Genomic DNA, 23,222 nt, shown 5'->3' with positions numbered 1-23,222 from the left:
ATTGTCAGCTGCGTGCATCCACATAGTTTCTGTTTGCCATAACATAGCAAGATGACTTATGTCATGCAGATTGTTGGGAGCTAAAAGGGGCGTCATTTGAGCGTCAAATGTGAGCATGTTTATTTCCCCGGGGTCAACCAAGTCACTGATGGCAGTCATCCTACGTTTTGGTTTCTGGGATGCTCTAATTGATAGACCTATATGTAAGGGATGCACAAGGTTTGATTTTTGCTGATATCCAATATGCCAATATTTTAGGGCTGCTACTAACGATTTTTTTCATTGTCGCTGAATCTGTCGATTATTTTCTCAATTAATCGATTAGTTGTTTGGTCTCTAAAATGTCAGAAAATGGTGGAAAAATGTTTCCCAAAGCCCAAGATGATGTCCTCAAATGTCTTGTTTTGTCCACAACTCAAAGATATTCAGTTTACTGTCATAGAGGAGTTGAGAAACCAGAAAATATTCACATTTAAGTTTTGAATTTTTACTTTTTTTCTTAAAGAATGACTCAAGCAGATTAATCGATTATCAAAATAGTTGGCGATTAATTTAATAGTTAACAACTAAGCATTTAATTGTTGCAGTTCTACAATATTTTACAACTCATTTTGGCAGATTGCCGATGCCGATATACACACTAACGCACATATTATTTCCACCTAATTGCAGAGAACATCAAGTCTTTCCTGTAGAGGAATTAACATATTATTATGGCTACTGTTATCATGATGGCCCACTGGCAGATCAAAATGTACACATTCACTGGGCAAAATAAGAAAACTACTTCAACTTAGGTTAGGTTAGGCATGACATATTTATTTGTATTTTAGGCTACATATTCATGATGATGCTGTCCTTGAGACAATCCTGAAAATAGGCACAACCGGAGGAAATTTAACCTATTTCACAAGTTCACAAACAATATACCTCCTCACCGCACACATATTTGTTTTTGCAACCGCTTCGCCAACGGTTAGCATCCCGTCATCTTATCGGGCTGTCATAAGGGAGGAAATGTTCATTTCTGGCCGGTGACGTGCTGATATCGTCATGCATCCCTACCTATATGGGATTAGAGAATCTCATAAACCAGGCAGAAGGTTTCAACTAGGGCTGTCAAAGTTAATGTCATAATAAGGAGTTAATGCAAATTAATTTTAGCGCCACTAATTTCTTTAACGCATTAGGAATCCATTGGTACCAAACAAGTCATACTAGCTTGTCGCAAAGGAGGTTAAATAACGCTCCAAACTTGCGCTACATTTTGGTGAGGAAAAACTGGCATGGCCATTTTTAAAGGGGTCCCTTGACCTCTGACCTCAAGATATGTGAATGTAAATGGGTTCTATGGGTACCCACGAGTCTCCCCTTTACAGACATGCCCACTTTATGATAATCACATGCAGTTTTTAGTCAGCACACTGACACACGGACAGCTGTTGTTGCCTGTTAGGCTGCAGTTTGCCATGTTATGATTTGAGCATATTTTTTGTGCTAAATGCAGTACCTGTGAGGGTTTCTGGACAATATCTGTCATTGTTTTGTGTTGTTGATGGATTTCCAATAATAAATATATACATACATTTGCATAAAGCAGCATATTAGCCCACTCCCATGTTGATGAGAGTATTAAATACTTGACAAATCTCCCTTTAAGATATAATGATCATGAATCATTAAAATAATTTTTCAAATAAAAACACGAAAGCTGCAGTAGAAGAAAAATGTTACAGAAAATGTGTAAAATATTTTCCTGCATGTTTTATGCATTGACATATGAGCATAAAATAAACAGAATATTTAATGAGGCTGTAATCAGGGAGGAACCTCAGAGGCGTTACAATTTAAAAAGGGAAAATATTGACCTGATGCATTGCTCTAACCGTAACTGACATGTAATTTTCAGTGGATCAATGGTAGGCTTCTCCAATGAATGCAAGGGGAGGAAGACTTGGGGTGAAAACGTGCACCTAACCTGTAAGATGTACTACTGCAACGTGAGGGGGAACGCATATGTTAACTCAGCACCACACAAAGCAGGGCATCCAATTTATTGAACTAGAATCACTTAATTCGATGATGAATGGGGCCAAGAAACTTCCCAGCAGCCAGCTTTTCCTTTGTCTGGCTGTGTGCACAGAGGAAGCTCATTCATTTCAGCAGACATAATGTTTGACTCCAGAACATGAAGCAGCTGCTCATAACAGAAAAAGAAATAATGACATGGGTGAGAACTAGAAAACAAGTGACAAAAACCATGACGGACAAGATGAGAAACTCCAGGAGAAAAAAAACATTAAAAGCGGTGGACAACACCAAAGAGTTAAAACGCCTAAAAATCGCTCTGAGGCTTCAGCAGGCCTGCCACAGAAGATATGTGTTTGCACCAGTTTCACACACACTGACAGTTCCTTGCTGGCAGTGTAATGAATCATATAAAGGCTGGGTAGGAATTCTGATGTGTATCAAAAACATATTTTTTCAACAGATTCCTTCAAGGTTTGTTGTAGCCATGTCATCAGTGATGAATGTTTGTGTAGGCAAATAGCTGAGGAGCACAACATCTCCTGCCAATGCTGCTAAATTCACCTGAATGTGAGTTTGTTTCTTTAGTGATAAAATCATTTGTAGACACGAGAGGATTCAGGAGCAAGAATAATGTAGGGAAAAGCCGGAGGAGTATAGAGAGGCGAAGTACCTCCCTCCCCTTCCGGTGGACCACCATGGGACCTGAATTGCACCATGAATCATACATATGATGTTTGTCCATTTACTTTGCAAGTCAATAAAGTCTCAGTTTGTTGTAAAACTGTTGAAGTATAAGTGTGAAAATACATAATTAGAAAGACTACGCGCCCAAAGTTGCGTAAGTGACGTCTTTCTCGCTAAAGCAACGATGCAACGGGTCTCGCTCGTTCTTTTTCTTCCTGGCTGATAAAAAGACCAGGAGACGCTGAATAAAACACATCAGGTACGATAACGTTTCATTGGTGCGTGGAACATAGCTAAGTAAGCCAGCTAGCTATTGTTGGTGATGTATATTGTGCGAGACGAGCGATGTAGTTCACTGAGCGGTTTCACACAAAACTAAATGATACTACGACAAACTGAGACTTTCTTGACTTGCAAAATTATGTTTTAAATTGACAAACATCATGTGTGATTCATGGTGCAATTCAAACAGGATCAAAACAATATTTGTGTCTCGCTGTTGACTAACGTACATATTTGGCTCGTTCGAGATGAACTGCGCCTCGCCTGGAAAGTAGACGAGATTAGGCGGCAACAGCAGGGGGCGGTGACAAAAAGCTGCGGTCAAGTCGGACAGTTTCCAGCAAAGAATTTACAGGAAGTCACAGGAACAGTTACATCCTGTTAGATCAGATCTGTAGGCTACTTGTAGTTTGTAGACCACGTTGGGATTTATATATTTGTTTGTAAATATATGTGGAAATGTGCGTGTATCTGGCATTGGATTCTATCCTTTATTATTTTTATGTCTGCCGCCTTGTAAATCACATTGTAATGAGCACTCCTTTTGATAAGTGCTTTGAAATAATCATTATTATCATTATCAACTACACAAGATGTGTTTGTTAACAGGTGAAACCTTCACTGCACAACTACTAGCCTACAATCTAGCGTTAAATATTAAAGTTACGTTTTTCTACAACACGTGGTGTTTGTTGACAAACCTAGGAGCCAATCAGCTGTTTGATCAGGCGGCAGCCAGGCGTTTCCCATCATGCCCTGGGTCTTGCAGTCGGTGGAGAGCAACTGCGGCCGCCTCGATCTCGTTAGGTTATCATTGCCCACGTGTGCACGACGTCAGAGCAAGTCGGGACCAAGTCGGACACAAATCTAACCGGCGTGCATTGCGCGCCGATCGCCGGTGATCGATTCTGCGCCGGCCTGGCTCATCTCGAACGAACCTATTTTTTCCTATAGACAGATATACGTAGACGCCGCATTGACTCCTGGATCGTACGTCAACGTGGGCGCCATATTGGACCGGGCAAGACTGGCCTGTAACCCTATACAAGTGAATGGGGGAGCTGCCGTTTTTCTGGATAAAAAGCACTGTAACATCTACATTTCTCAACCGATTTCAATGAGTTGTTTTATATTCAAACGAAAATTCGGTTCATGTAAGCCTACGGTACACACTCGTCTCCTGAGCGTCTAGCAGCGATTACAGCTGAACTATCAAAATTCTAAGTAACTGGAGACAAAACTTTATTTTTCTACTCCACGTAGATCATAAACCCTTTAATATTATACCAACTCAACAAAATCGGTTGAGAAATGTAGACGTTATAGTGCTTTTTATCTATATATGTCTATGATTTATTTCCAAAATAAGGTCCCATGGTGGTCCACCGGAAGGGGATGGACTTCGCCTCTCTATATATGAGCTTCCTCATCTGCTGCAAGGTGGCTGCTAATAAAAAAATTATCAACAACAAGCCATGAAAAAGCTGGACTGCAGGTGATAAAGAGGTGGTGCACAAAATAAGCGAGTGACCTTTGGTTTAAAAAAAATGATAAGCTCTCACGGAGATGGTGATAAGAGCAGGGAAAGCAGCAGCAGGTGCACTTTGACATGAAAAAGCTGTATTCACACACGCCACCAACTGCTACAGGCCTTTTTCCTTTTTGATTGATGATAAAATAAATTACAAATAGTAGCCTCCCAGTGCTGTGCTGACATGGCAACAGTAAAAATGTGTCTGGATTAGAAGCTCCTGTGCAGACTTTTTATGGGTATTTATGGAGCATTCATAGAGAATAAAACAGGGTGTAACATTGAAAACACACCACCAGCCTGCAGCAATAGTGACTGGCCAGGCCCAGGCATGCTGATATGGCCAGTGACTAACATGCACCTGCCCTGAAACAGGAAGCTCACACTGGGGGAGTCAGTGGATATTGAGTTTAACATGAAAACACAGAGTCTATAAATGCATTGAGCAGTGAGCTGCTGTAAAAAAAAAAAAAGAAAGGAGGGAGGTGGACCGCCCTGCAGCAAATAAAGGCATGTCTCTGCACAGTCAGTCAGTCTGTGTGTGTGTGTCCATCCAAATGAAGCTCTTTATATATACACAGTCATGAGCAGGCCCAAGCACTAACTGAGGGGCTTTTTTTTCTTCTGCACATGAATTATTAAATGCACTGATAAAAAACAAGGGGGGTTTGTGATGGAGGAAGGATCTGCAATGCGTAGCCAACCAAAGCTGCAACCAAAGGCCTATTAAATGGGAGAATAAATCCCCATAAATAAAGTGTGGTAAAGAAAGAAATCATCACTTCTTGCTCTAATTATGCAAAATAGCCTTAATGATAGGGATGGGGAGCAACGTTTACGAGCAAGTTAAAAAAATAAAAATTATAAACTCTTTATATTAAATTGATAAGAAGAAGCGAAAAAAAAGACACCAGTGTCATAAAATTTAGTTTTTTTTAAAATCTTACACACATATAATTAATTTAGAATTACAATATGATGTGTAATTTTGAGGTTATTAACGGTTAAATGTTAAATCGCAGGGATGCACTTGCCACCGCCGCGGTGCTTCTCTACATCATCCAATCTGCTGCGGCTCCGGAGAAAACCATCCTCTGAACAGGTTCATGAACATCGCTCAGCTTAACGGCTGTTTTAACCGCCGTAAAGAAGCCGTTACAGACAGATATAACATAACACAACATAATATAACATAACACAACACAACGGGACGTAAAGCCGGGCTTAGTTTACCTTTAGCCGCCTCCACCGCCGCACAGAGCAGTCCGAGTCCGAGGAGGACCAGCAGTCCGGTAACGGACGTTAACCGTTGATTATTCCCTCCGAACCGCATCCCGACTTCAACCTGCGGCGACGTGATACAAACAAACCTTCTTCTCCTTCTTCCCCCTTGGGAATTGTTTTGTCCCCAACAAGAAGAAAGAAGTGTAAATCCAGTCGGAGGTGATGATGTAGTGTCGGTTACCACGGTAGCTCTAAGATGGCCGTCTCCGTCTCCTCCGCTCTGTAGTCTCTCCGCTCCGAGCTGCAATCAGCTTCTCTCGGAGGGCTGCAGCCTGGTGCCTTCATGGACTGTCGGACATTTAGGTAGGAGACACAGTTCCGAGCGCACTGAATTGGCCCAATTCCCCTCCTGGTGCCTTCACCCTCCCACTACAAAATACTTTATTGATCCCGGGGGGTGGATCATAAGAAAATATAAATAAGAAATATGTATAACAGCAGTGCTAATAATAATGCTGAAAAATAGGATATATCATTAATTGTGTAATTATTGCACAGTTGAATTAATGCGCTTAATTATTGTGTTGTTAAAAGTCCCATATTGTAAAAAGTGAGATTTTCATGTCTGTTATATTATAAAGCAGGTTTTAAGTGCTGTATAAATACTGTTAAACTATCAAAACACTCAACATACGGAATTCACAGTATTCAGAAACTGTGAGTTTGAAACAAGCCGTTATAGGATTTCTGTCCATTTGTGATGTCACAAATTTACAATATTTACACCATTATACAGTTTGAAATGTAAACATTCTAAATGTGTCCCAGTTTATTTCCTGATGCAGTGTATGTGAATGACATCAGCTGACAGGAAGTAAACATGGACCCAAGCTGTTGCCTAGCAACGAAATTCCGTTGAAATGCTCTAAAACGGAGCGTTTCAGACAGAGGGGTAAATACAGGCATATTCAGACAGACAGTATGAGGAAAATAAAGTTTTTTTTTAACATTACAGCATGTAGAGATGTTTTAGTAGAAACACAAAATGCAAGTATGAACCTGAAAATGAGCACGATATGGGACCTTTAAGTCATAATTGCACAGTTGAAGTGGCAGCCATTTTTTTTCTTTGCTGGTTGTCATTCTATCATGGAGGTTAGGGGGTGAAGTTTGAAGTTTTTTTTGCAAAAAAAAATAAAAAATGTCTGCCTTCGCTCGCCGAGCCGCCCCCTCCCAGCTCCTTCACCTGGGCCGGGTCTCTGTGACACCTGCCTCTCCTGATGAAGATCCATGGCTTCACTTCCAGAGTGATCATTTTTTCCCATATCAAAAGTTTTCGTCAGTCAAGTCTCTTGACACAGAGGAATCCATCAAATGGACATTTTCATTCCATTAGATAACTCCACGAAATCTGATAGAAAACTGACCACGGGATGTTTTATACAAAGAAAGATGAAGATTATCAGCCTGTCTGGTTGAAACTGAGAGTTGTTTACAAAATAATATCTAAAACAATGAGGCAAATCTGCATCCTTATATCTCACCTTAAAGACAAATGTACAGGTTTCTGTAGCAGCAATATTTTGTTCAGTTAAATAAAAGTAAATAAGAAAAATAAGAATAAGATAAAATGAGACTATAAGAAATATGTACAAATATGTGCATTAAAGACGTGCAATATATAACATATAACCACAAATAATTAAATAGAGAAGTGGATGATGCTGAGAAATAAACACTCTTTGTACTTGACCATATGGTGGACTGTGAAAACACCAGGGACAATTATGTTAATAAGTCCACTTCATCCTTATACATATAATATAATATAATCTGTAACTTAATTATAATTATACAATTAATGTGTTCTCTAAAGCTTCCCCTCTTCATGCTGCTGATAATATTTTTTTGTGTCTTTTGATCTCTAAAACAACTGTCAAACCAAAATATATATATATAATCATCTTTTGTGAGGCCTGTTTCTGTCCATCTCCAGCCATTTCAAGTCAGACCTCCAACAACGTCAGAGCTCAGAAATCGCAGCATAAAGATGAGTACCTGAACGCAGCACGTGTCCAACGATGGCCGGTGACGTCAATACTGTTATTGTGGGAGCATGCAGCTCGTTCAGCCTTCTGGTGCTACAAAGAGTCAGAGAGTCTGAGAGGAGACAAGCAGCCAGAGATCATCATCATCATAATGAGAAGAGCAGGACCGAAATAAACACAACACTTATACATGAAGCCAACAAGGACCCTTTAAAGATGGATATTCACCTCAAGACAAAGACACAAATCTATGGGCTTAAATAGGCAGTGATGGAATGTTACTAAGTACATTTACTCAAGTACTGTTCTTGAGTACTATTTTGACATATTTGTACGTTAATTGTACGATGGAGTATTAGGACCACAATGAAGGGGAAAAAAATCTGAGATTTCTAGAATAAAGTCATAATATTACGAGAATAAAGTCGTAATTTCATGAGAATAAAGCCGTACTATTTCAAGAAAAAAAAAGTCGTAATATTACGAGAATAAAGTCATAACTTTACAAGAAAAGAAGTCGTAATATTACGAGAATAAAGTCATAACTTTACAAGAAAAGAAGTCGTAATATTTTGAGAATAAAGTCATAACTTTACGAGAAAAGAAGTCGTAATATTACAAGAATAAAGTCATAACTTTACGAGAAAAACAGTCGTAATATTACGACAATAAAGTCATAACTTTATGAGAAAAAACGAGAATAAAGTCATAACTTTACGAGAAAAAAATCGTAATATTACGAGAATAAAGTCATAACTTTACGAGAAAAAAAGTCGTAATATTTTGAGAATAAAGTTATAACTTTACAAGAAAAAAAGTTGTAATATTACGAGAATAAAGTCATAACTTTACGAGAAAAGAAGTCGTAATATTACAAGAATAAAGTCATAACTTTACGAGAAAAAACGAGAATAAAGTCATAACTTTACGAGAAAAAAAAGTTGTAATATAACAAGAATAAGGTCATAACACAGACGGCATGCTGCTCTATTTCCCCTCTGAAATAACACCTCAAATTTCGACTTTATAATATTATGAATTTATTCTCATATTACAACTTTTTTTTCTCGTAAACTTCTGACTTTATTCTCATAATATTATGGCTTTATTCTCGAAATCTCACACTTATTTATTTTCCCTCAATGTGGCCCAGAAGCTCAGGGTGGAGGGTATTGCTGGCAGAGCGGGGTCCCATCATACACCGCAGCACGCTGCCTTGAGGCCCTGTCTAGATAATCCAGTCATGTTAAAATGGATATTTCAACAACATGACACCACCAGAATGTGACAAAACTAAAATGCGTGAAAATGCTCTTGTGCCTCTAAAGCCAAAAAAGTTGTTTAATCCTCTGGTCCAGACGGGCACAATGGGAATTTTAGATGTGAAGTACATCCATGCTTTAATTCCGCCGAGAGACTTGTAGGACATTCAATAAAAATGAGCATCATAATGATCGCGTATGCCGTCCAACCACACAAGAAGAAGTGCATGGTAATGTGAGAATAGCAAGGCCTGGGGTTGGAAATGGTGGGTGGGGGCTGCTACCTAATCAACACCCTCAGATATGGATAGCACCCCTGAGGAGAGGAGGATGCGATGCAATCACAGAATTACTACATTTACATCCGTTTTTTTGCATAATACTGAGCAACATGTCTGCTACTCATGCAAATCCAGACACGCGTGACTTTAATTTGTTTTGCGTACCAATCAGAGAGCCTCTTGTGAAAAGGTCATCATGATGATGGTGAGTCTTGCGGTGAGTTTTGAGACCAGTTATCTTCATTTGTGTGCATCTGCAAATAAAAAAAAAGTGTAAATGACAAAAAGAAAATGTGAAAAACTGCCAAAACAAACACCCAAATGTTGCAGGAATACAGTAAAGGCCAACCATTAGACCTCAGAGCAGCCTCAATAGTTGCATTTGTCCCGGAGAAACAGCAGTGAATGGACATAGTTGTTGTTGAGGCCACAATTAAGTGATGGGTCTATAAACAGGGACAGTCTATGGTCATCAGGGCAGCAGCAACGCTGAAGCACACAATGCCTGTTTGTTTCCAGTTTGGCAAACACACGAAGTGGCCGAGAGAAAGTGGAAACGTCCTCCCCTCCCTCACAGATGTCCAGCTCTCTGGGGAGGAGACAGAAGTGTCCATTATCATTCCTCTTGGGGGACAATGGGAGGCAATAGGAGTCAATAGGAGGGCTTGGTGGATAGGTGTGAGAGCCATCAGTGAACGATCAGGAAGGTGTTACTTCCTCCAGACCATCTCACCCACTGCTCTACAGTGAGGTAGATTTGATTGGTGTACAGCTACAGAAGTTGATGATTGTTTTCTCACCAAGCTGTCCTCCTCTACACTTTTTAGTTACCACACATTGAATGCCACATATTAAAGGGGCGGTTCATCCCAAATTACAAAGAGGCGTATTTATCTACTTAGCCCCAGCAGTATTTACAACCCAACCCGTCACATACTGACGCTTTGTCAGAGCCCTCTGCGTTACTTTTCGCTCGCTTAACTTAGTAAATTAAACAAAAACACTTGCTTAGGTTTAGGAAAAAACAACATGGTTGGGATTAAAATTAGTATATATATGGTTTTAACAGTGAAAATGTGAATTGACGTTGTGAACACAGGACAACAGACTGATACAGTACATACTGCATACTGCATTCCTGAGTAGTATCTAGTATGAATCTGTTAAAGCGATGTAATTTGCAGTATGCTAGACCAGCTCTTAAAGCACTGGAGAACTCGTACCACTATTGCAATATTATCAAAAAATACAACTTTGATTTTGTTGTTTATGTTATGTTTGTTTACTTTATAAGATACTGCAGGTTTAAACTATTTATTCTAACAGCATAGTGAAGTCAGACAAACAGGATCATCAACGAGGGGAGACGGGAAATATAAAACATCGATCCACAACTTTCCTCAAACTGCTTTTTCAGTTACAGAAACAAAACAGTGGACTGATCTCGCTCCAGATATTAGAGAAGTATTAAAAAGGGTCAGCAGGTATCTCTCTTTCCCCTGTCAGAGGCTGCTCTTTCCCTCGCCTCTTCCCTCGCCACTCTGCTGCTCTGTAGCCGCTCAGTGAGCGTCGCTGGCCGGCTGGCGAGCGAGCTACGCCCGTGGGCGATAGTGGAGCTTTTCAACTCCAAAAAGGCAGATAAACAAGGTTCCTGTTAATTTATAATGGACATTTATGTTGTAATATTTAAACAAAACCATCCGTCAAAAAGGAAATAAAAGCCTCTCGTCTGCAGACCGGTCTCTAGAGAGCTCCAGCGCCAGCTCATAGCGGTGTGTGAGCGTTACCGCCCAGCTGGCGAGGTAGCGACCCCGGCAGGCGCTAGTTAGCTGTCACGGCAGTTTGTGGTGCTTCTAAACTCCGCAAAGCAAATGTTCTTTCACCATCTAATATTGTAAAACTGTAAATATTCAAAATCTACACAGTTGATTTGTCGCCACAGAAATTTTCAGAGGTGAATTTAGTGATGAAATAGCAACGAAAAATGTAAAAAAATATTTTTTTGTTGCTGTTGTTGTTGTAACTGTAGCCTGTAGCGGTCCAGCGCTTTGCATTGTGGGATACAGAAGGCGAGGTAGACTGATTCGATGCATACTGGAGATTTTGCTTTTGTTTGCATACTACATGCTACATTTTGGCCAAATCAGGACGTACTACTAGTGTAGTATGAGGTTTTGAATACAGCGTCTCTCTCTAGAGTCAGTGTTTGGTTTGTCTGTTCTGTTCTACTGTAGAAACATGGTGGACTCCGTGAAGAGGACCCGCTCCCTATGTAGATATGAAGGACTCATTCTAAGCTAACAAAAACACAACAATTCTTAGTTTCAGATGATTATACACTATATATATTAGAATATTATATTTCATTTCTGCTAATAGATCCCCCAAAATGTTCCACACTGGTCCTTTAATCAATTAGTTTATAAAAATGTAACAAAACAGTGACAAGACAGATAGATATGATATGATATATATGAGTTATGTTACGAGTTATCCATATCAACAACACCGTCTTCCTCCTCTGCATAAAGAAGAACCTGACTTGCCATCCGTCTCGCAGACTGAACTCACTTCTCAAGCCCCCGGACAAGGATTTGAGGATTAGACACGCCACATTATTAAGGTGGTCGAAGGTCACGAACGCCTCACGGCTGCCTCGCATTATTCAAAAACCCTTCTAAGTCGGTTTTTCCATCCTTCTGCCTCAGTTTATACACTCCGTCAGTATACGGAGAGAGGAGTGGGTACACCGGGGGTTGAACATATTCAGTCACTGATCGTAGGAATCACGTTGTCGGAGACATCGTTGCAATCATGGTGGGTGGTTGGCAGCAGACGGAGCGTGAAAAAGACTTTGGAATCAAAGTGGTCGTGACCATTAAAACGCTACGGCTTCTCAATGTTCTCCTTCCTGTCTCGTGTCTCGCCTGCAGAGTTTTTCTTATAATAAGCACAGATTTTTACGGCTCAGAAGGTAATTGTTTGGAGAGGGCAACCCTTTTCATAATGACTTTCTTACATGTGATTTTATGTCGATGTGTACAGAGCCAATTATTTGTTTATTTTCCGCTAAGAGGAGCAGCGTACTTTTTGAGAAAGTGCCCCATATTTAATTGGCCCAGGGGAAAAGCTCAGACTCATTTTTAGAGGATTATAGCTCTGCAGACAATTTGCCTTCATTTTTTATTCACTCTCCGTTTCTTTATCTGATAATCAAAGATATATATCCCGTGAAAAACCTTGAATGTGTGTCGCCTCATAAATTTATAAGCCTCCATATTCAGTTTTTTTTTGTTGAAAGATTAATTTCATATGCAGCGAGACTTCGATCTTTTTTTTCTTGCTTCAGCACGGATGTCTGCTTGACTTTGCTTCATGAATACATTTTTAAAATCCTTGGCTGGGGGAAATTAAATCTCACTTCAGAAGTTCCGGATGTTATCAAGTTCTTTCACAGAAAAAAAAAAAAAAAAAGCCAGTGGGTTTGTATGTGCAGTGAGTCTGCCGGCAACAAATCACACAGGGGATTGAAGCCGTGCACCTTTAAGCTGCCTCTGCTGTCTAATTCATACGTTCTCCACAGGGAACATTTAAAAGTTACCCTCTGTGATTGATTTCCCTCCACTTAAATTGCTCTCATTTATCTTACAGCCCGGTCTGTCGCTCATGGTCATTTATTAACCGCTGGCTCTTCCTCCATGTGCACACACACTCTCCTGAAATCGCCCTGTCAGTTTTTAAACTAATCCCACCTTCAATTCATCAGAATTCCTGTCAGTACAGGCAAGTTTTTACACCTCATGAGACAAAGAAATCTATTTATTTCCCTGTTTGTTCTTTCATTTTCCACACTGATGCTATGCAGAAATCTATTTTGGTTTATGAACAAAGAAGCTGTTGGGAGAAACGTTTTCTGATGTAGTCCGACGGCTGTGATCTATATTCCAAGCCCGTTCGCACGAAAAGACGTATGAATGCAACGATAATGCGTAAGGCATTTAGCGTGCAATGAGAACGCCTTTCTTGCTTTTGGCGTGTCATTTGTGCACCATGTAGTCTGCACTGAGTCCAATGTAAACGCATCCGCGTAAATATGCCACGCTCAGAGCAGGTAACATAGAATATGTAAAGGATAATGTACAGCTAGCGGGTCATTGTTGTGAAATAAACCCTTTCAGGGCGATGCAAGACCATGAAGGGGTTTATTTCACAACAATGACCCGCTAGCTGTACATTATCCTGCTTATTACACGGCTACTTACTGAGGAAATCAATCATTTGACTCAAAAACGGTCCGCCAGAGTCCGACATCAGAACTGCGTCCATAGCAACGGTCTGCTATAAAGAAATAACAGACCGTAGAATGTTGTGATTGACCAATTAGAATCGAGTATTCAACAAAGCCGTGTAATAAAAAGTGCGAAGTGCTTACGACGGGCGGGAGGGGAGGTGGATGGGTCCAACAAACACAGGACTTTGAACAAGGAGACCGGTGTTTTGTTTTGTAAGTTATGTTAGTACATTGTGACCTGTTTTCTGTACTTATGTTACGTTGTTTCTGTACCTATTTTACTTAGTTTACATACTTATTTTAAGCCCAATCATGACGTTTATCCAAAACCTAACTAAGTGGTTTTGTTGCCTAAACCTAACTGACCTAATGACCGTGTAATGTCGCACTATCTATACGCCTTCCTGTGAGACCAGGTTGATATTCCATACCTCCAGGATGCACGTCCTTATCAAGCCCTTTTCTTTTTTTGGCTGGACTGCAGAGAGTCGGCCCTACAAACGCAAAAGTGCGTCACTGAGTCATGAAGTTGCACGATTGATTAATGAACCCGTCCAGCGTGATGCGTCCGGCTCACGAAACTTGGACCAAGCTGTGAAACTAGGCGATCTAGTTCTAAAATGAAGCGAGATTCAGCAGTGGCATCGCCTACTTGGTGGATTGTTTAGACGGAATAACAGAAAGTTTACGATCAGGCTTCCGTGTTGTTTCCTGTTTGAAACGGCGAGCAGAAAACCAGGGACCAATCAGGTGCCTTCCACGATAGGGTACGTCACCACGTGAGCGACCAGCGCGTCCCCTAGTGTCTTCACCGGACCTGGTGGACATGTACCACTGGATTTAACATTATAGACATGACCACTGACTATTTGTATAACAATTCAGCCACAAATTCACAGACTGACCGACCACGGTGCAGACATATACTCAGTTTTGAGTCTTGTTTTGATAAATAAACATCTCCACCAAAGCCCAAATAATATGTTATGACATTCTTTGACTTGTGAAACAGCCTCTGGACATTCTGTGGTCCTCTTCATTGTCAATAGCCTGCAGTTTCAGCTGTCCCTCAGGCCCCATTGTTACTGATATAAGGCCAGGACACTCCAAACACATTGTGTGAGTGAGTGGGAATCTGACAGATGGAGGCTGGATAACCTACTTCAGTCATCTCTATAGGGCTCAAGGAGCCTGCAGATTAAGCTTTCAGTCAGTCACATCCATATTTATAAGAGCCATATTTTAGATTTATCACGGTATCAGATGTCAAACATGTTTGATTGCATCTGAAACAGAATATAAAATCATGAATTCATGAATGAAAAATATCTGTATTTGCCACCCATGCGTGGTCGGATTCCTCCAGATGGGCATCAGGTTGCTCGGAGGAGTGCGGACGCCATGATTCTGATGTTCTTGTTTTTAAGACATTGACCTCCTGACCCCCACAGAAGGTCACCTCTGACATGCCATGGGGAGGGTTCATGCTGTGGGTCAAACTCTCACCTCCTTGGCTTTATTACCTCGGAGGGTTTAGGGAGGGGGCACTGACATGGCTGTCACAGCGAGGCCAATCATTCATCTGTGATCGGCGGGCTCCACAGAGGGACTCCCATTTTGAGTACTGAAAATGAAAGCCCTGAGGACGGCAGCTGATGAATATAGACATGTTGGACGTCGTAAAGTTGTTGCGTTCAAATGTAAATTAAGTAGTAGCAAGAAGAAGTGTGTATACATCACACATCCAACCAGGGGTACTTCTACTCCAGCGACTACAGATGCAGGGGGGTACAAACTAAGATTGTAGAGTAGCTCAACTAATTTGGCAAAACAGAAATTACGATTTTATTAAAAAAAAATGTATATACACATATGGAGTTGTAACACCGGAAAACATATTCATGTGTGTGAAAACTAGCTATAGCCTAGCAGGTGAGCAGAGAAGTCTAAACGGCTAAAAGTAGTGGAAAGATGGTTCATAGTTATCTAAAGTAACAGATAAATAGATGAAACAGTTAACTTAAAGTACTGGATAAATGGTTACCTAAAAGTGCCATACATGGTTGAAATAAAAGTAATGGATAAACCTTAGGCTGTATATAAGAAGTGGGCGTAGTCGCCGTGACGTCGTCCATTGGTTTGTGGACTGCCGTTTTGAAGCCTCGAGTTCGGCATTTTGGCCGCCGCCATCTAGCCTATATCGTCTCTGCCACTCCAAGTAGAAAGCTAGTAGTACGAACTTGACCTAAACATTGAGAGCTCGACTGCATGAAAAACACAATTGTATAATGTTCACTTGTGTCATCTCTAAGCATCTTTGAGTCCCTAAAAAGCATTATATAAGTTGAATTTATTATCACTAGTGTATAATATCCAGCTAACCCTCTGAGACCCGCAAGAGTCTTACCGAGTTTTACAGATATAACTAATCACATGAATTGAAACTGGAAAACCTAAAGAATACATTGGTACCAAATCACAGCATGGCTTTTTCTACGGTGTTCCTCAAGGTCTTGGTGTCTTAATGTGGTATTTTGGAGGGATTATTGATCATTTTCATCAATTCTCGAGTGGTAAAAAAAATTGTTAACTTCAGCACCAAATCTGTGTAACAAATGCTATCCCAAAAATTGCTGCAACATTTTATGAGACAAAATAGAGCATGGTGATGACCATCATATACTTCAATCATAATGTTCTAAACATATACACTTTTACAATTGATTTTAATTATTAAATTAATTAATGTTTATTTCTGATTTATGACTGGAACAACTTGACACACAGTGCTGAGCTGTGTCTCAAATTAATCTTCAGGTTCTCAGCTTTCAGATGATGTACACCATTTCTATGTGACATCTACTGTTGACCTGCTATCTGCATATAAAGACCCCCTGTACTCCCTAAGAAATAAAAAAAAAAATGGTTTATTGTGGGTCTCAGAGGGTTAAAAAGTTTAAAATTAAAATGAACACATGGAGGATGGTGTCGATACTTGAGTTAAATCTGAAAGAGCTGCGGTACAGTCAGATGAAAAAAGGTTCTCTCTTGACATGCACAAAAAAAGCTTGCATGTGTACACCCACACACCGGATAAAGATATTAACACAGAAGCAGTCAAACACATTGCCCACCCGTTTTAACAACCCCCAAGTTGAGACATGTCTGTGATTAAAATCTGCGTCCCTGTGTGTTTGTGTATATGGGAAAACCTGCTGTCCAGACAGCGGAAGAGAGCAGTCTGCTCCCTCATTACCCTTGAAGGAGGCTCATATGGCGAGTGGGTGATATTAAAGTGGAGGAGGTTTAAAAATGGCTGGGAGCCAGTGTGTGTGTGTACTCCGTCGTCTCTGACCGCTGAGTGTGCGGCGCGATTGGGAGCATGCTGACCTGAAACTTGCCCGGTTTCAACAAACATCCGGTAAATTATATGATAACAAATCATATCTGATTATAGGACAAACCAGTTAAAAAAAGGAGGTTCATCACTTCAAATATTAACTCATTGAACCTCTTTTTATGTAAGCGTTAAATGTTGCTTTCCCCACATTTAAAGCAGAAGTATTCCCCTCTGTGTGAGTTCAGTTGCATCTAATGATGAACATTAGACCACTGTCTGATCCCCTCGTGTGATATTAATTTGACCTCTGGCCTGAGGTCAGTCATAAACACACTTTAATCTGTTGAGTAAATCACACAGACGTATCGGGGTCTCTGCTGTCGGCTCGGGTCCCATTACAGCGTCTCTATCCGGCTCCCTCGCTGCTCATAATTATGTTGTTAGCCTGCCATTAACCTAGATCAGTGATTATTAACTGAACGGGTCAGCACCGCAGACGGGGAAGCAATTGAAATACCCGCGGTCAAACTCAGTTCATGATTCTCCCTCGCCCGACGACAAAAGCTAGAGCAACCGGAAATGACTTTGTCCCTGTTCAGACCTGGTATTAACATGCATTAAATACGACTATTCTCTCCTGGCATTAAAATGCGTCTCCACATGCGTCCAGAGTGACCACTTGTGATCCGATCTCACTTCCCCGCCCTATATGCAAATAAACACGCAGTAAACACTGTCTAATACAGCAGACGTTGTGAGGTAATATTACATGAATGTCAGTAGTAATATCCTACATAATCGTGTATTCTGGTACATTGTATTAACATCAAAATATAAAGTTATTGGACCGGCGGTCCCCGGGGACCTTCGTGCTGCCGGCAACGCCGCCTTTGCCAGGCAACAGCGGGTACAGAGCTCCAGAGAGCCGGGGATGAGAGAAAGCGAGCAGGTGGGCAGTTGTCAGCTCCGTGCAAAGCAGCAGATCAAGAACGCCGACACATCTCCGACAGTATGATAATAATGCACTTCCTGTCTGATAGTCTGTAGATTATGTATCCTATAGATGAAATATATTTTAATAAAATACAGTTGTACCGACAGAATAAAGTAGAGCACAGAGGCTGTTCCCATGCCGCGAGGCGTCTGTCTGTCTATTCACATGATGAGCGCAGAGACCCCGCGGATCCCAGCGGGACGTCAGATGAGTAGGCGGTCCTTAATGGTCTGAAAGATCCGATCTCAATGCGTCCTCAATGCGTCTTGAATGCATTCACACCTGTAGTTAGAGCTGTCCAATGTGATCCGATCACTGAGGACGCATGTTAATACCAGGTCTGAATAGGGCCTTTGAGCGTTGATAAAACAGGTAGACATTACTCCTCTATATCTTTACATAGACAATAGATGTTTGCTGCTATATTAATGCTCTGAATGTCGTATAGAGAAGCTTTAAGAAAGCTTATCAGAATTAAGACATCAGAGCTGCGAGATGCTCAGGAAGGTGGAAAGCTGCTCCTAATGCATCCATTAGGTTAAGTGTGTTGATTCATTATAGATTTTGTTGAGCTCGGCCTTTTCCTCACAAAAAAGTCTGACACTTGTCCAAGTTAGAGAGCTCGTGATGCACTCACTGATTACACCGGGTGTCTAAATGGAGCATTTCATTGATCTTGATTGATTGAATTTTATTTGATAATTAAATAATGCACTATAACTCTGCTCAACAGACACACAACAAAGAACACCTGATAAGGATATTCACAATAAAAGGCAGAGTGGCTTGGCTTTAATATTTAAGCTCTCTTCATAATATAACTCATATTAATATTAATAATATTACTGAGGGTCCTCAGAGACTTTGTTTCCTGCATTCTGGTGACTTTTAAAGAATGAAAATAACTAAATAATAAGTAGTAGTAAGCTGCGTCGAGAAAAGCCCAACTCGGGCGCTGCATGCTGTGATGTGCGGCGAGCGCAGCTCAAACTGCGTTGTGTCGGTCGTGAGCAGCTCTCTTCGGCCAGGAAACGACATAGGTGTAGCTCTACAGAGCGACTTTCTTGACTTGCAAAATTATCTTTTAAAGGGACTCTATGTAAGAATCAGAAATGTCTTGTTAACAGCGACTCCTGTGGCCGTTAAGTCAACGAAAGCCAACGTCCTGTTGCTCGCACTCGCGCTTGTGCTCGCTCTACATAGACGTGAACGAGCATCGCTCAAAACAGTGAGGCGACACACGTCAGCTAAAACCACAATATCACTCTATATTTCAGCTGCTTGGCAGTAATGTTAGCTGACCAGACAAAGGTCTCTCCATGAATCACTACTGATCCTAGTGTTGGCTTCTCCTGCTTCAGCCTCCCGACCGCGGCCGGAGGGAACAGGGGAGACACCGGAGTTTTGGTCGGAGACGATAACGTTTCTCTCTGCGGAGCCCCGTCACTTCACAAGACACGGAAAACCTCTGTTGGTCTGGAGGAGCTGCAGCATTTATTTCTGCACAAACGTCCAGAGTTAGTTTAGCTCTGAGATATTCTCAGAGCTAAACTAACTCTTCTGCAGTGTGGAGTGAGCGCGCGTTCACATGAGGTGGAGCGAAACAGCGAGAACGCGCGCGGTGTGTGAGTGAAGGCAAGCAGGCAGAGGGAAGAGGAGCAGAGTACAGCAGAGACTCCAGCCCTGGAGACCGCGGCCAACACTGTTTAACAGACGGGCTTCACTAGATACTATAACTGAGGTTTTGGTGCGTCCGTGTAGTTTGTGTTGGAGTCTGAGTCTGAACAGCGTAGCCACATGCGGGCGCGCATGGGACACCAACCCGGATTGATTTATACGTGTAAGAAGTTACAAACAGTCCCTTTAAATTGACAAACATCATATGTGTGATTCATGGCGCAATTCAAACAGGATCAAAAAAAATATTTGTCTCTTGTCGTTAACTACTGTTCATATTTTTCCGAAATAAGGTCCCATGGTGGTCCACAGGAAGGGGCGGGACTTTGCCTCTCTTTAGCATCCAAACAAACACAAACTTGGCGCTGGTAAATGGCGCTTCTAATCAATATTTTTATTAAAACATGTAGGCGCTGTAATCGGCTGTGTTGTGACGGCTGAAAAGAAACTAGTTAGCTACGCTTGGGTCTTTAGCACGGTGGTCGAGTGGCTGCTCCAAGCCCAGCACGTCGTTGGTCGACGAGAGTCCGACTCTAGGTACCATACATCTTCCCCGCCAAAATGTTTAAAATCATTAATTCACAATCATAATCATTTTTTACTAATAATTTTGTGCACCTTTCTAAAAGCTCTGTGGATGAATATTCTTTGAATATTCTTCTACATAAAAATGTTTTCGATAAAGATACGTATAAATAAGGTCTCCATCAGTACGTACGCGCTGACTACCACAGTGTTTGTTTAATATAATGCATGTGTAAGCACACTACAGTATGTATTATTCAGCAATTACAGTACATCGCTGGCACATGGAGCTCAGAAGTAATTATGTATATATAGTATGAGTGCATTTATAAAGCAGGATGGAAGTTTTGCATGAATAAATCCCATGGTGCATCGGTGCCGGCATCCCCTGTGACCTCACGTGATGAAGAAGCAGGAGATTTTAGCTGCATGCTAATGGAGGATTAAGGTATTATTAAGTTGAAAGACCTCCGTCTCTCTATCTCTCTCCCTCTCTCTCTCTCTCTCCCTCTCTCTCTCTCTCCCTCTCTCTCTCTCTCTCTCTCTCTCTCCCTCTCTCTCTCTCTCTCTCTCTCTCTCCACATGACCTTTTAATTATTGATTTTCAACTCGCTGGGCCTCATCTCTCCTCTCATCTCTCTCCTCACTGCCACTCCCCGTCTTTTTTATCTTTCTGCCTCTTTTTCCTCCAACACAAAATCACTCCCAACAGCTGCACACACACACACACACACACACACACACACACACACACACACACACACACACACACACACACACACACACACACACTATACATTTATGAACACGCACACACATCTTCTCGTCTTTTCTCCCCTTACTTGCTTATCCTTCCCGTTTCTCCCTGACTTGTCTCCATATTAAAATGCTGGCCGCTAGCTGCAGTGTCAGCATGGGGTGGGGGGGATAGGGAAGGTAATTCATACCCGGCTGTCACCCAGGCTGGAGGTGAGTGAGCACACCTCCTCCCTGAGGAGACGAACAGAAATGAGCCCAGAGGCATCAATAATCCAGCGCCTCTTCCTGCACTAACGACCGCCTCACACAGGCTCATTAAACTCCGCACGCTACTCGTGCTTCCATATTTGTACAGTTGGGAGCCCAGATTGAGATGAATGGGAACGTCTCCCTTATAAAGAGCCCCCCTGCAATTATAGGTGTGAATGAATAATATCATTTGGTCAAGACTGCGTATTTCACCGTGGAGATAATGCAACAGCCCTCCTGATGAGATGCGGTTCCTGCTGTCAGTTTGTGAAAAAGCCCCCCGACGTGTTTACACCCACGAGAGGTGTTTGGGTATATTTTCCATAGAGCAGCAGCCCGGCCCTGTGGGATGCTACTGTAAATAGGCTGTCACTGGGGCTCTGTTAGGAAACCAATGAGCAACCACACACACACACACACACACGCACACACACACACACAGAAAAATACAGCTACACTCCCAGTGACAAGTGACCAAGTGACTCTCTCAAAAACCTCTTTAGGGACTCAGAAAAATAAACTATATTTTGGCTTGCCGGCTTAAGTTTTTTTTGTTTTTTTAAATTCTTAAAGTGTAAAATGTTTATATAAACCTCAAATCTGTAATTGTTTTTCAACCCTCAGAGGAGCTTGCAACTGTAATTAAAAACATTAAAATTGGAGTGAAAAGGTTTAACACCTTTTCACAGTGACAACATGTTGATGCACAAAAGGAAATACATAACCAGACAATATCCGACATAACTTTGCAATCCATTCAGAGTGAAATACCAAATACGGAAGTGTGCATGTAGTGCGAGCCCAACCGCGAGCAACAGGACGCTGACTATCGTTGACTCAACGCTCACAGGTGTCCCTGTTAACAAGCAATTCCTGAGGCTCACATCTTGCCCCTTTAACCTCAAACCCCTGATTTAAGCCTTACAAAAATTAATTATAACCTTAAACCTAAAAAAAGAGGCGTTGAGAGAGGAGGTCGAGTACAATGCCCTCACTTTGGCAGATTCATATACAAACTAACAAGCGTTCATGCCTGCTGCCAGGCCGCCGCCAGGACACTGACACAGTTCAAAATAGTCATTTACGTACAACGACACCCCCCGAAATGGCTCCCAGCTCCTCTGCGTCGCCCTCAGGTTAATTCTGTCCAGGGTATTCTAGGAATCCGTCTCAGGATAAGATAATCCAGGGACAGCTGCTCTCTAATTTTAAGTGTAGGGCCCGTGGATACGGGTGTCATGGAGAGAGCTGGGAGCCGGTGCATGTTTAAAAAAAAAAAAGAAGCTGCATGTTGCACGTGCATGGGCAGAATCTCATTTCACATTATTCTCAGGGGGCGCCCCCAGAGGAGGTCAGGACCTGATCTCAGGGTGGAGGGTTGAACCGACAGTGAACTCATGATTCACTGCGAGAATTTCCATCCATTGTTGCCATGGCAACGGCACCTGCAGACAGATGAAAGCGCCCGCAGTGACACCTCGGAGCCGCCTCCTCTTGTGTTTGTGAGAGCATGATTGAAGGGTGTGTGTGAGTGTGTGTGTGTGTGTGTGTGTGTGTGTGTGTGTGTGTGTGTGTGTGTGTGTGATAGAAAATGAGAAAATACATACAGCTTATACAGTATGTCAATAAAGAAATACTTGTTTGTGTGTGGTTGTTTATGCATATGCCAATCCTGCAGATATAATCAGCTGGTAAAAACAGTCATCAGTCACTAATATCTGCATCATCATCATCTGATGATACCAGGTGCTGCTGGTTAGAGCTGCTGCTGTGTCATTCATCAATTACCCTGTTGCATAAGGATCCAGCGGGTTCATCATCAGCGTATTGATGCTCTGAAATGCTTTGGCAGCGCTGGCTCTCCTCCGTTCATGCCAATAAAGCTTTCGGGGATTGGTATTGGCATATGCATTTGCATAGTCTTACATGGAGCTCATAGAGGGCGTCACAATGAGCAGCTCCAGAGGCGGGTGTGCAGGCCCCCGTGTTCCCCGTGTCAGTCCTGTCTAAAGATGCTAACTTTGATATCCAGAGCATTAATATA

At 41.7% G+C, this 23,222-nt stretch overlaps 1 protein-coding gene and 1 long non-coding RNA gene across 6 annotated transcripts in view; one reads left to right on the top strand and one right to left on the bottom strand.

Annotated features, from left to right (window-relative positions):
• clstn1 (calsyntenin 1) overlaps positions 1-6,064 on the bottom strand; it is a 57,483-nt gene extending 51,419 nt beyond the window's left edge. For 2 of the 4 annotated variants that reach the window (XM_074645003.1, XM_074645005.1), the window contains exon 1: positions 5,762-6,041. In XM_074645003.1, the coding sequence (XP_074501104.1) occupies positions 5,762-5,861 (100 nt within the window). In that variant the 5' untranslated portion in view covers positions 5,862-6,041. Of the gene's footprint in view, positions 1-5,761 lie in introns of all 4 variants that reach the window. The other 2 variants (XM_074645004.1, XM_074645007.1) reach the window with 2 other exon arrangements.
• Positions 5,976-23,222, top strand: part of LOC141773245 (uncharacterized) — a 237,809-nt gene continuing 220,562 nt past the window's right edge. The window contains exons 1-2 of one of the 2 annotated variants that reach the window (XR_012595055.1): positions 5,976-6,115; positions 7,749-8,361. This is a non-coding gene — a long non-coding RNA (uncharacterized LOC141773245). Of the gene's footprint in view, positions 6,116-7,748; positions 8,618-23,222 lie in introns of both variants that reach the window. The other variant, XR_012595054.1, reaches the window with a different exon arrangement.

This window comes from Sebastes fasciatus, chromosome 8, assembly GCF_043250625.1.
Source record: "Sebastes fasciatus isolate fSebFas1 chromosome 8, fSebFas1.pri, whole genome shotgun sequence".
Taxonomy (NCBI): Eukaryota; Metazoa; Chordata; class Actinopteri; order Perciformes; family Sebastidae; genus Sebastes; species Sebastes fasciatus.
The sequence above is the reverse complement of the archived record's forward strand: the minus strand, read 5'-3'. Positions and strand labels throughout refer to the sequence as shown.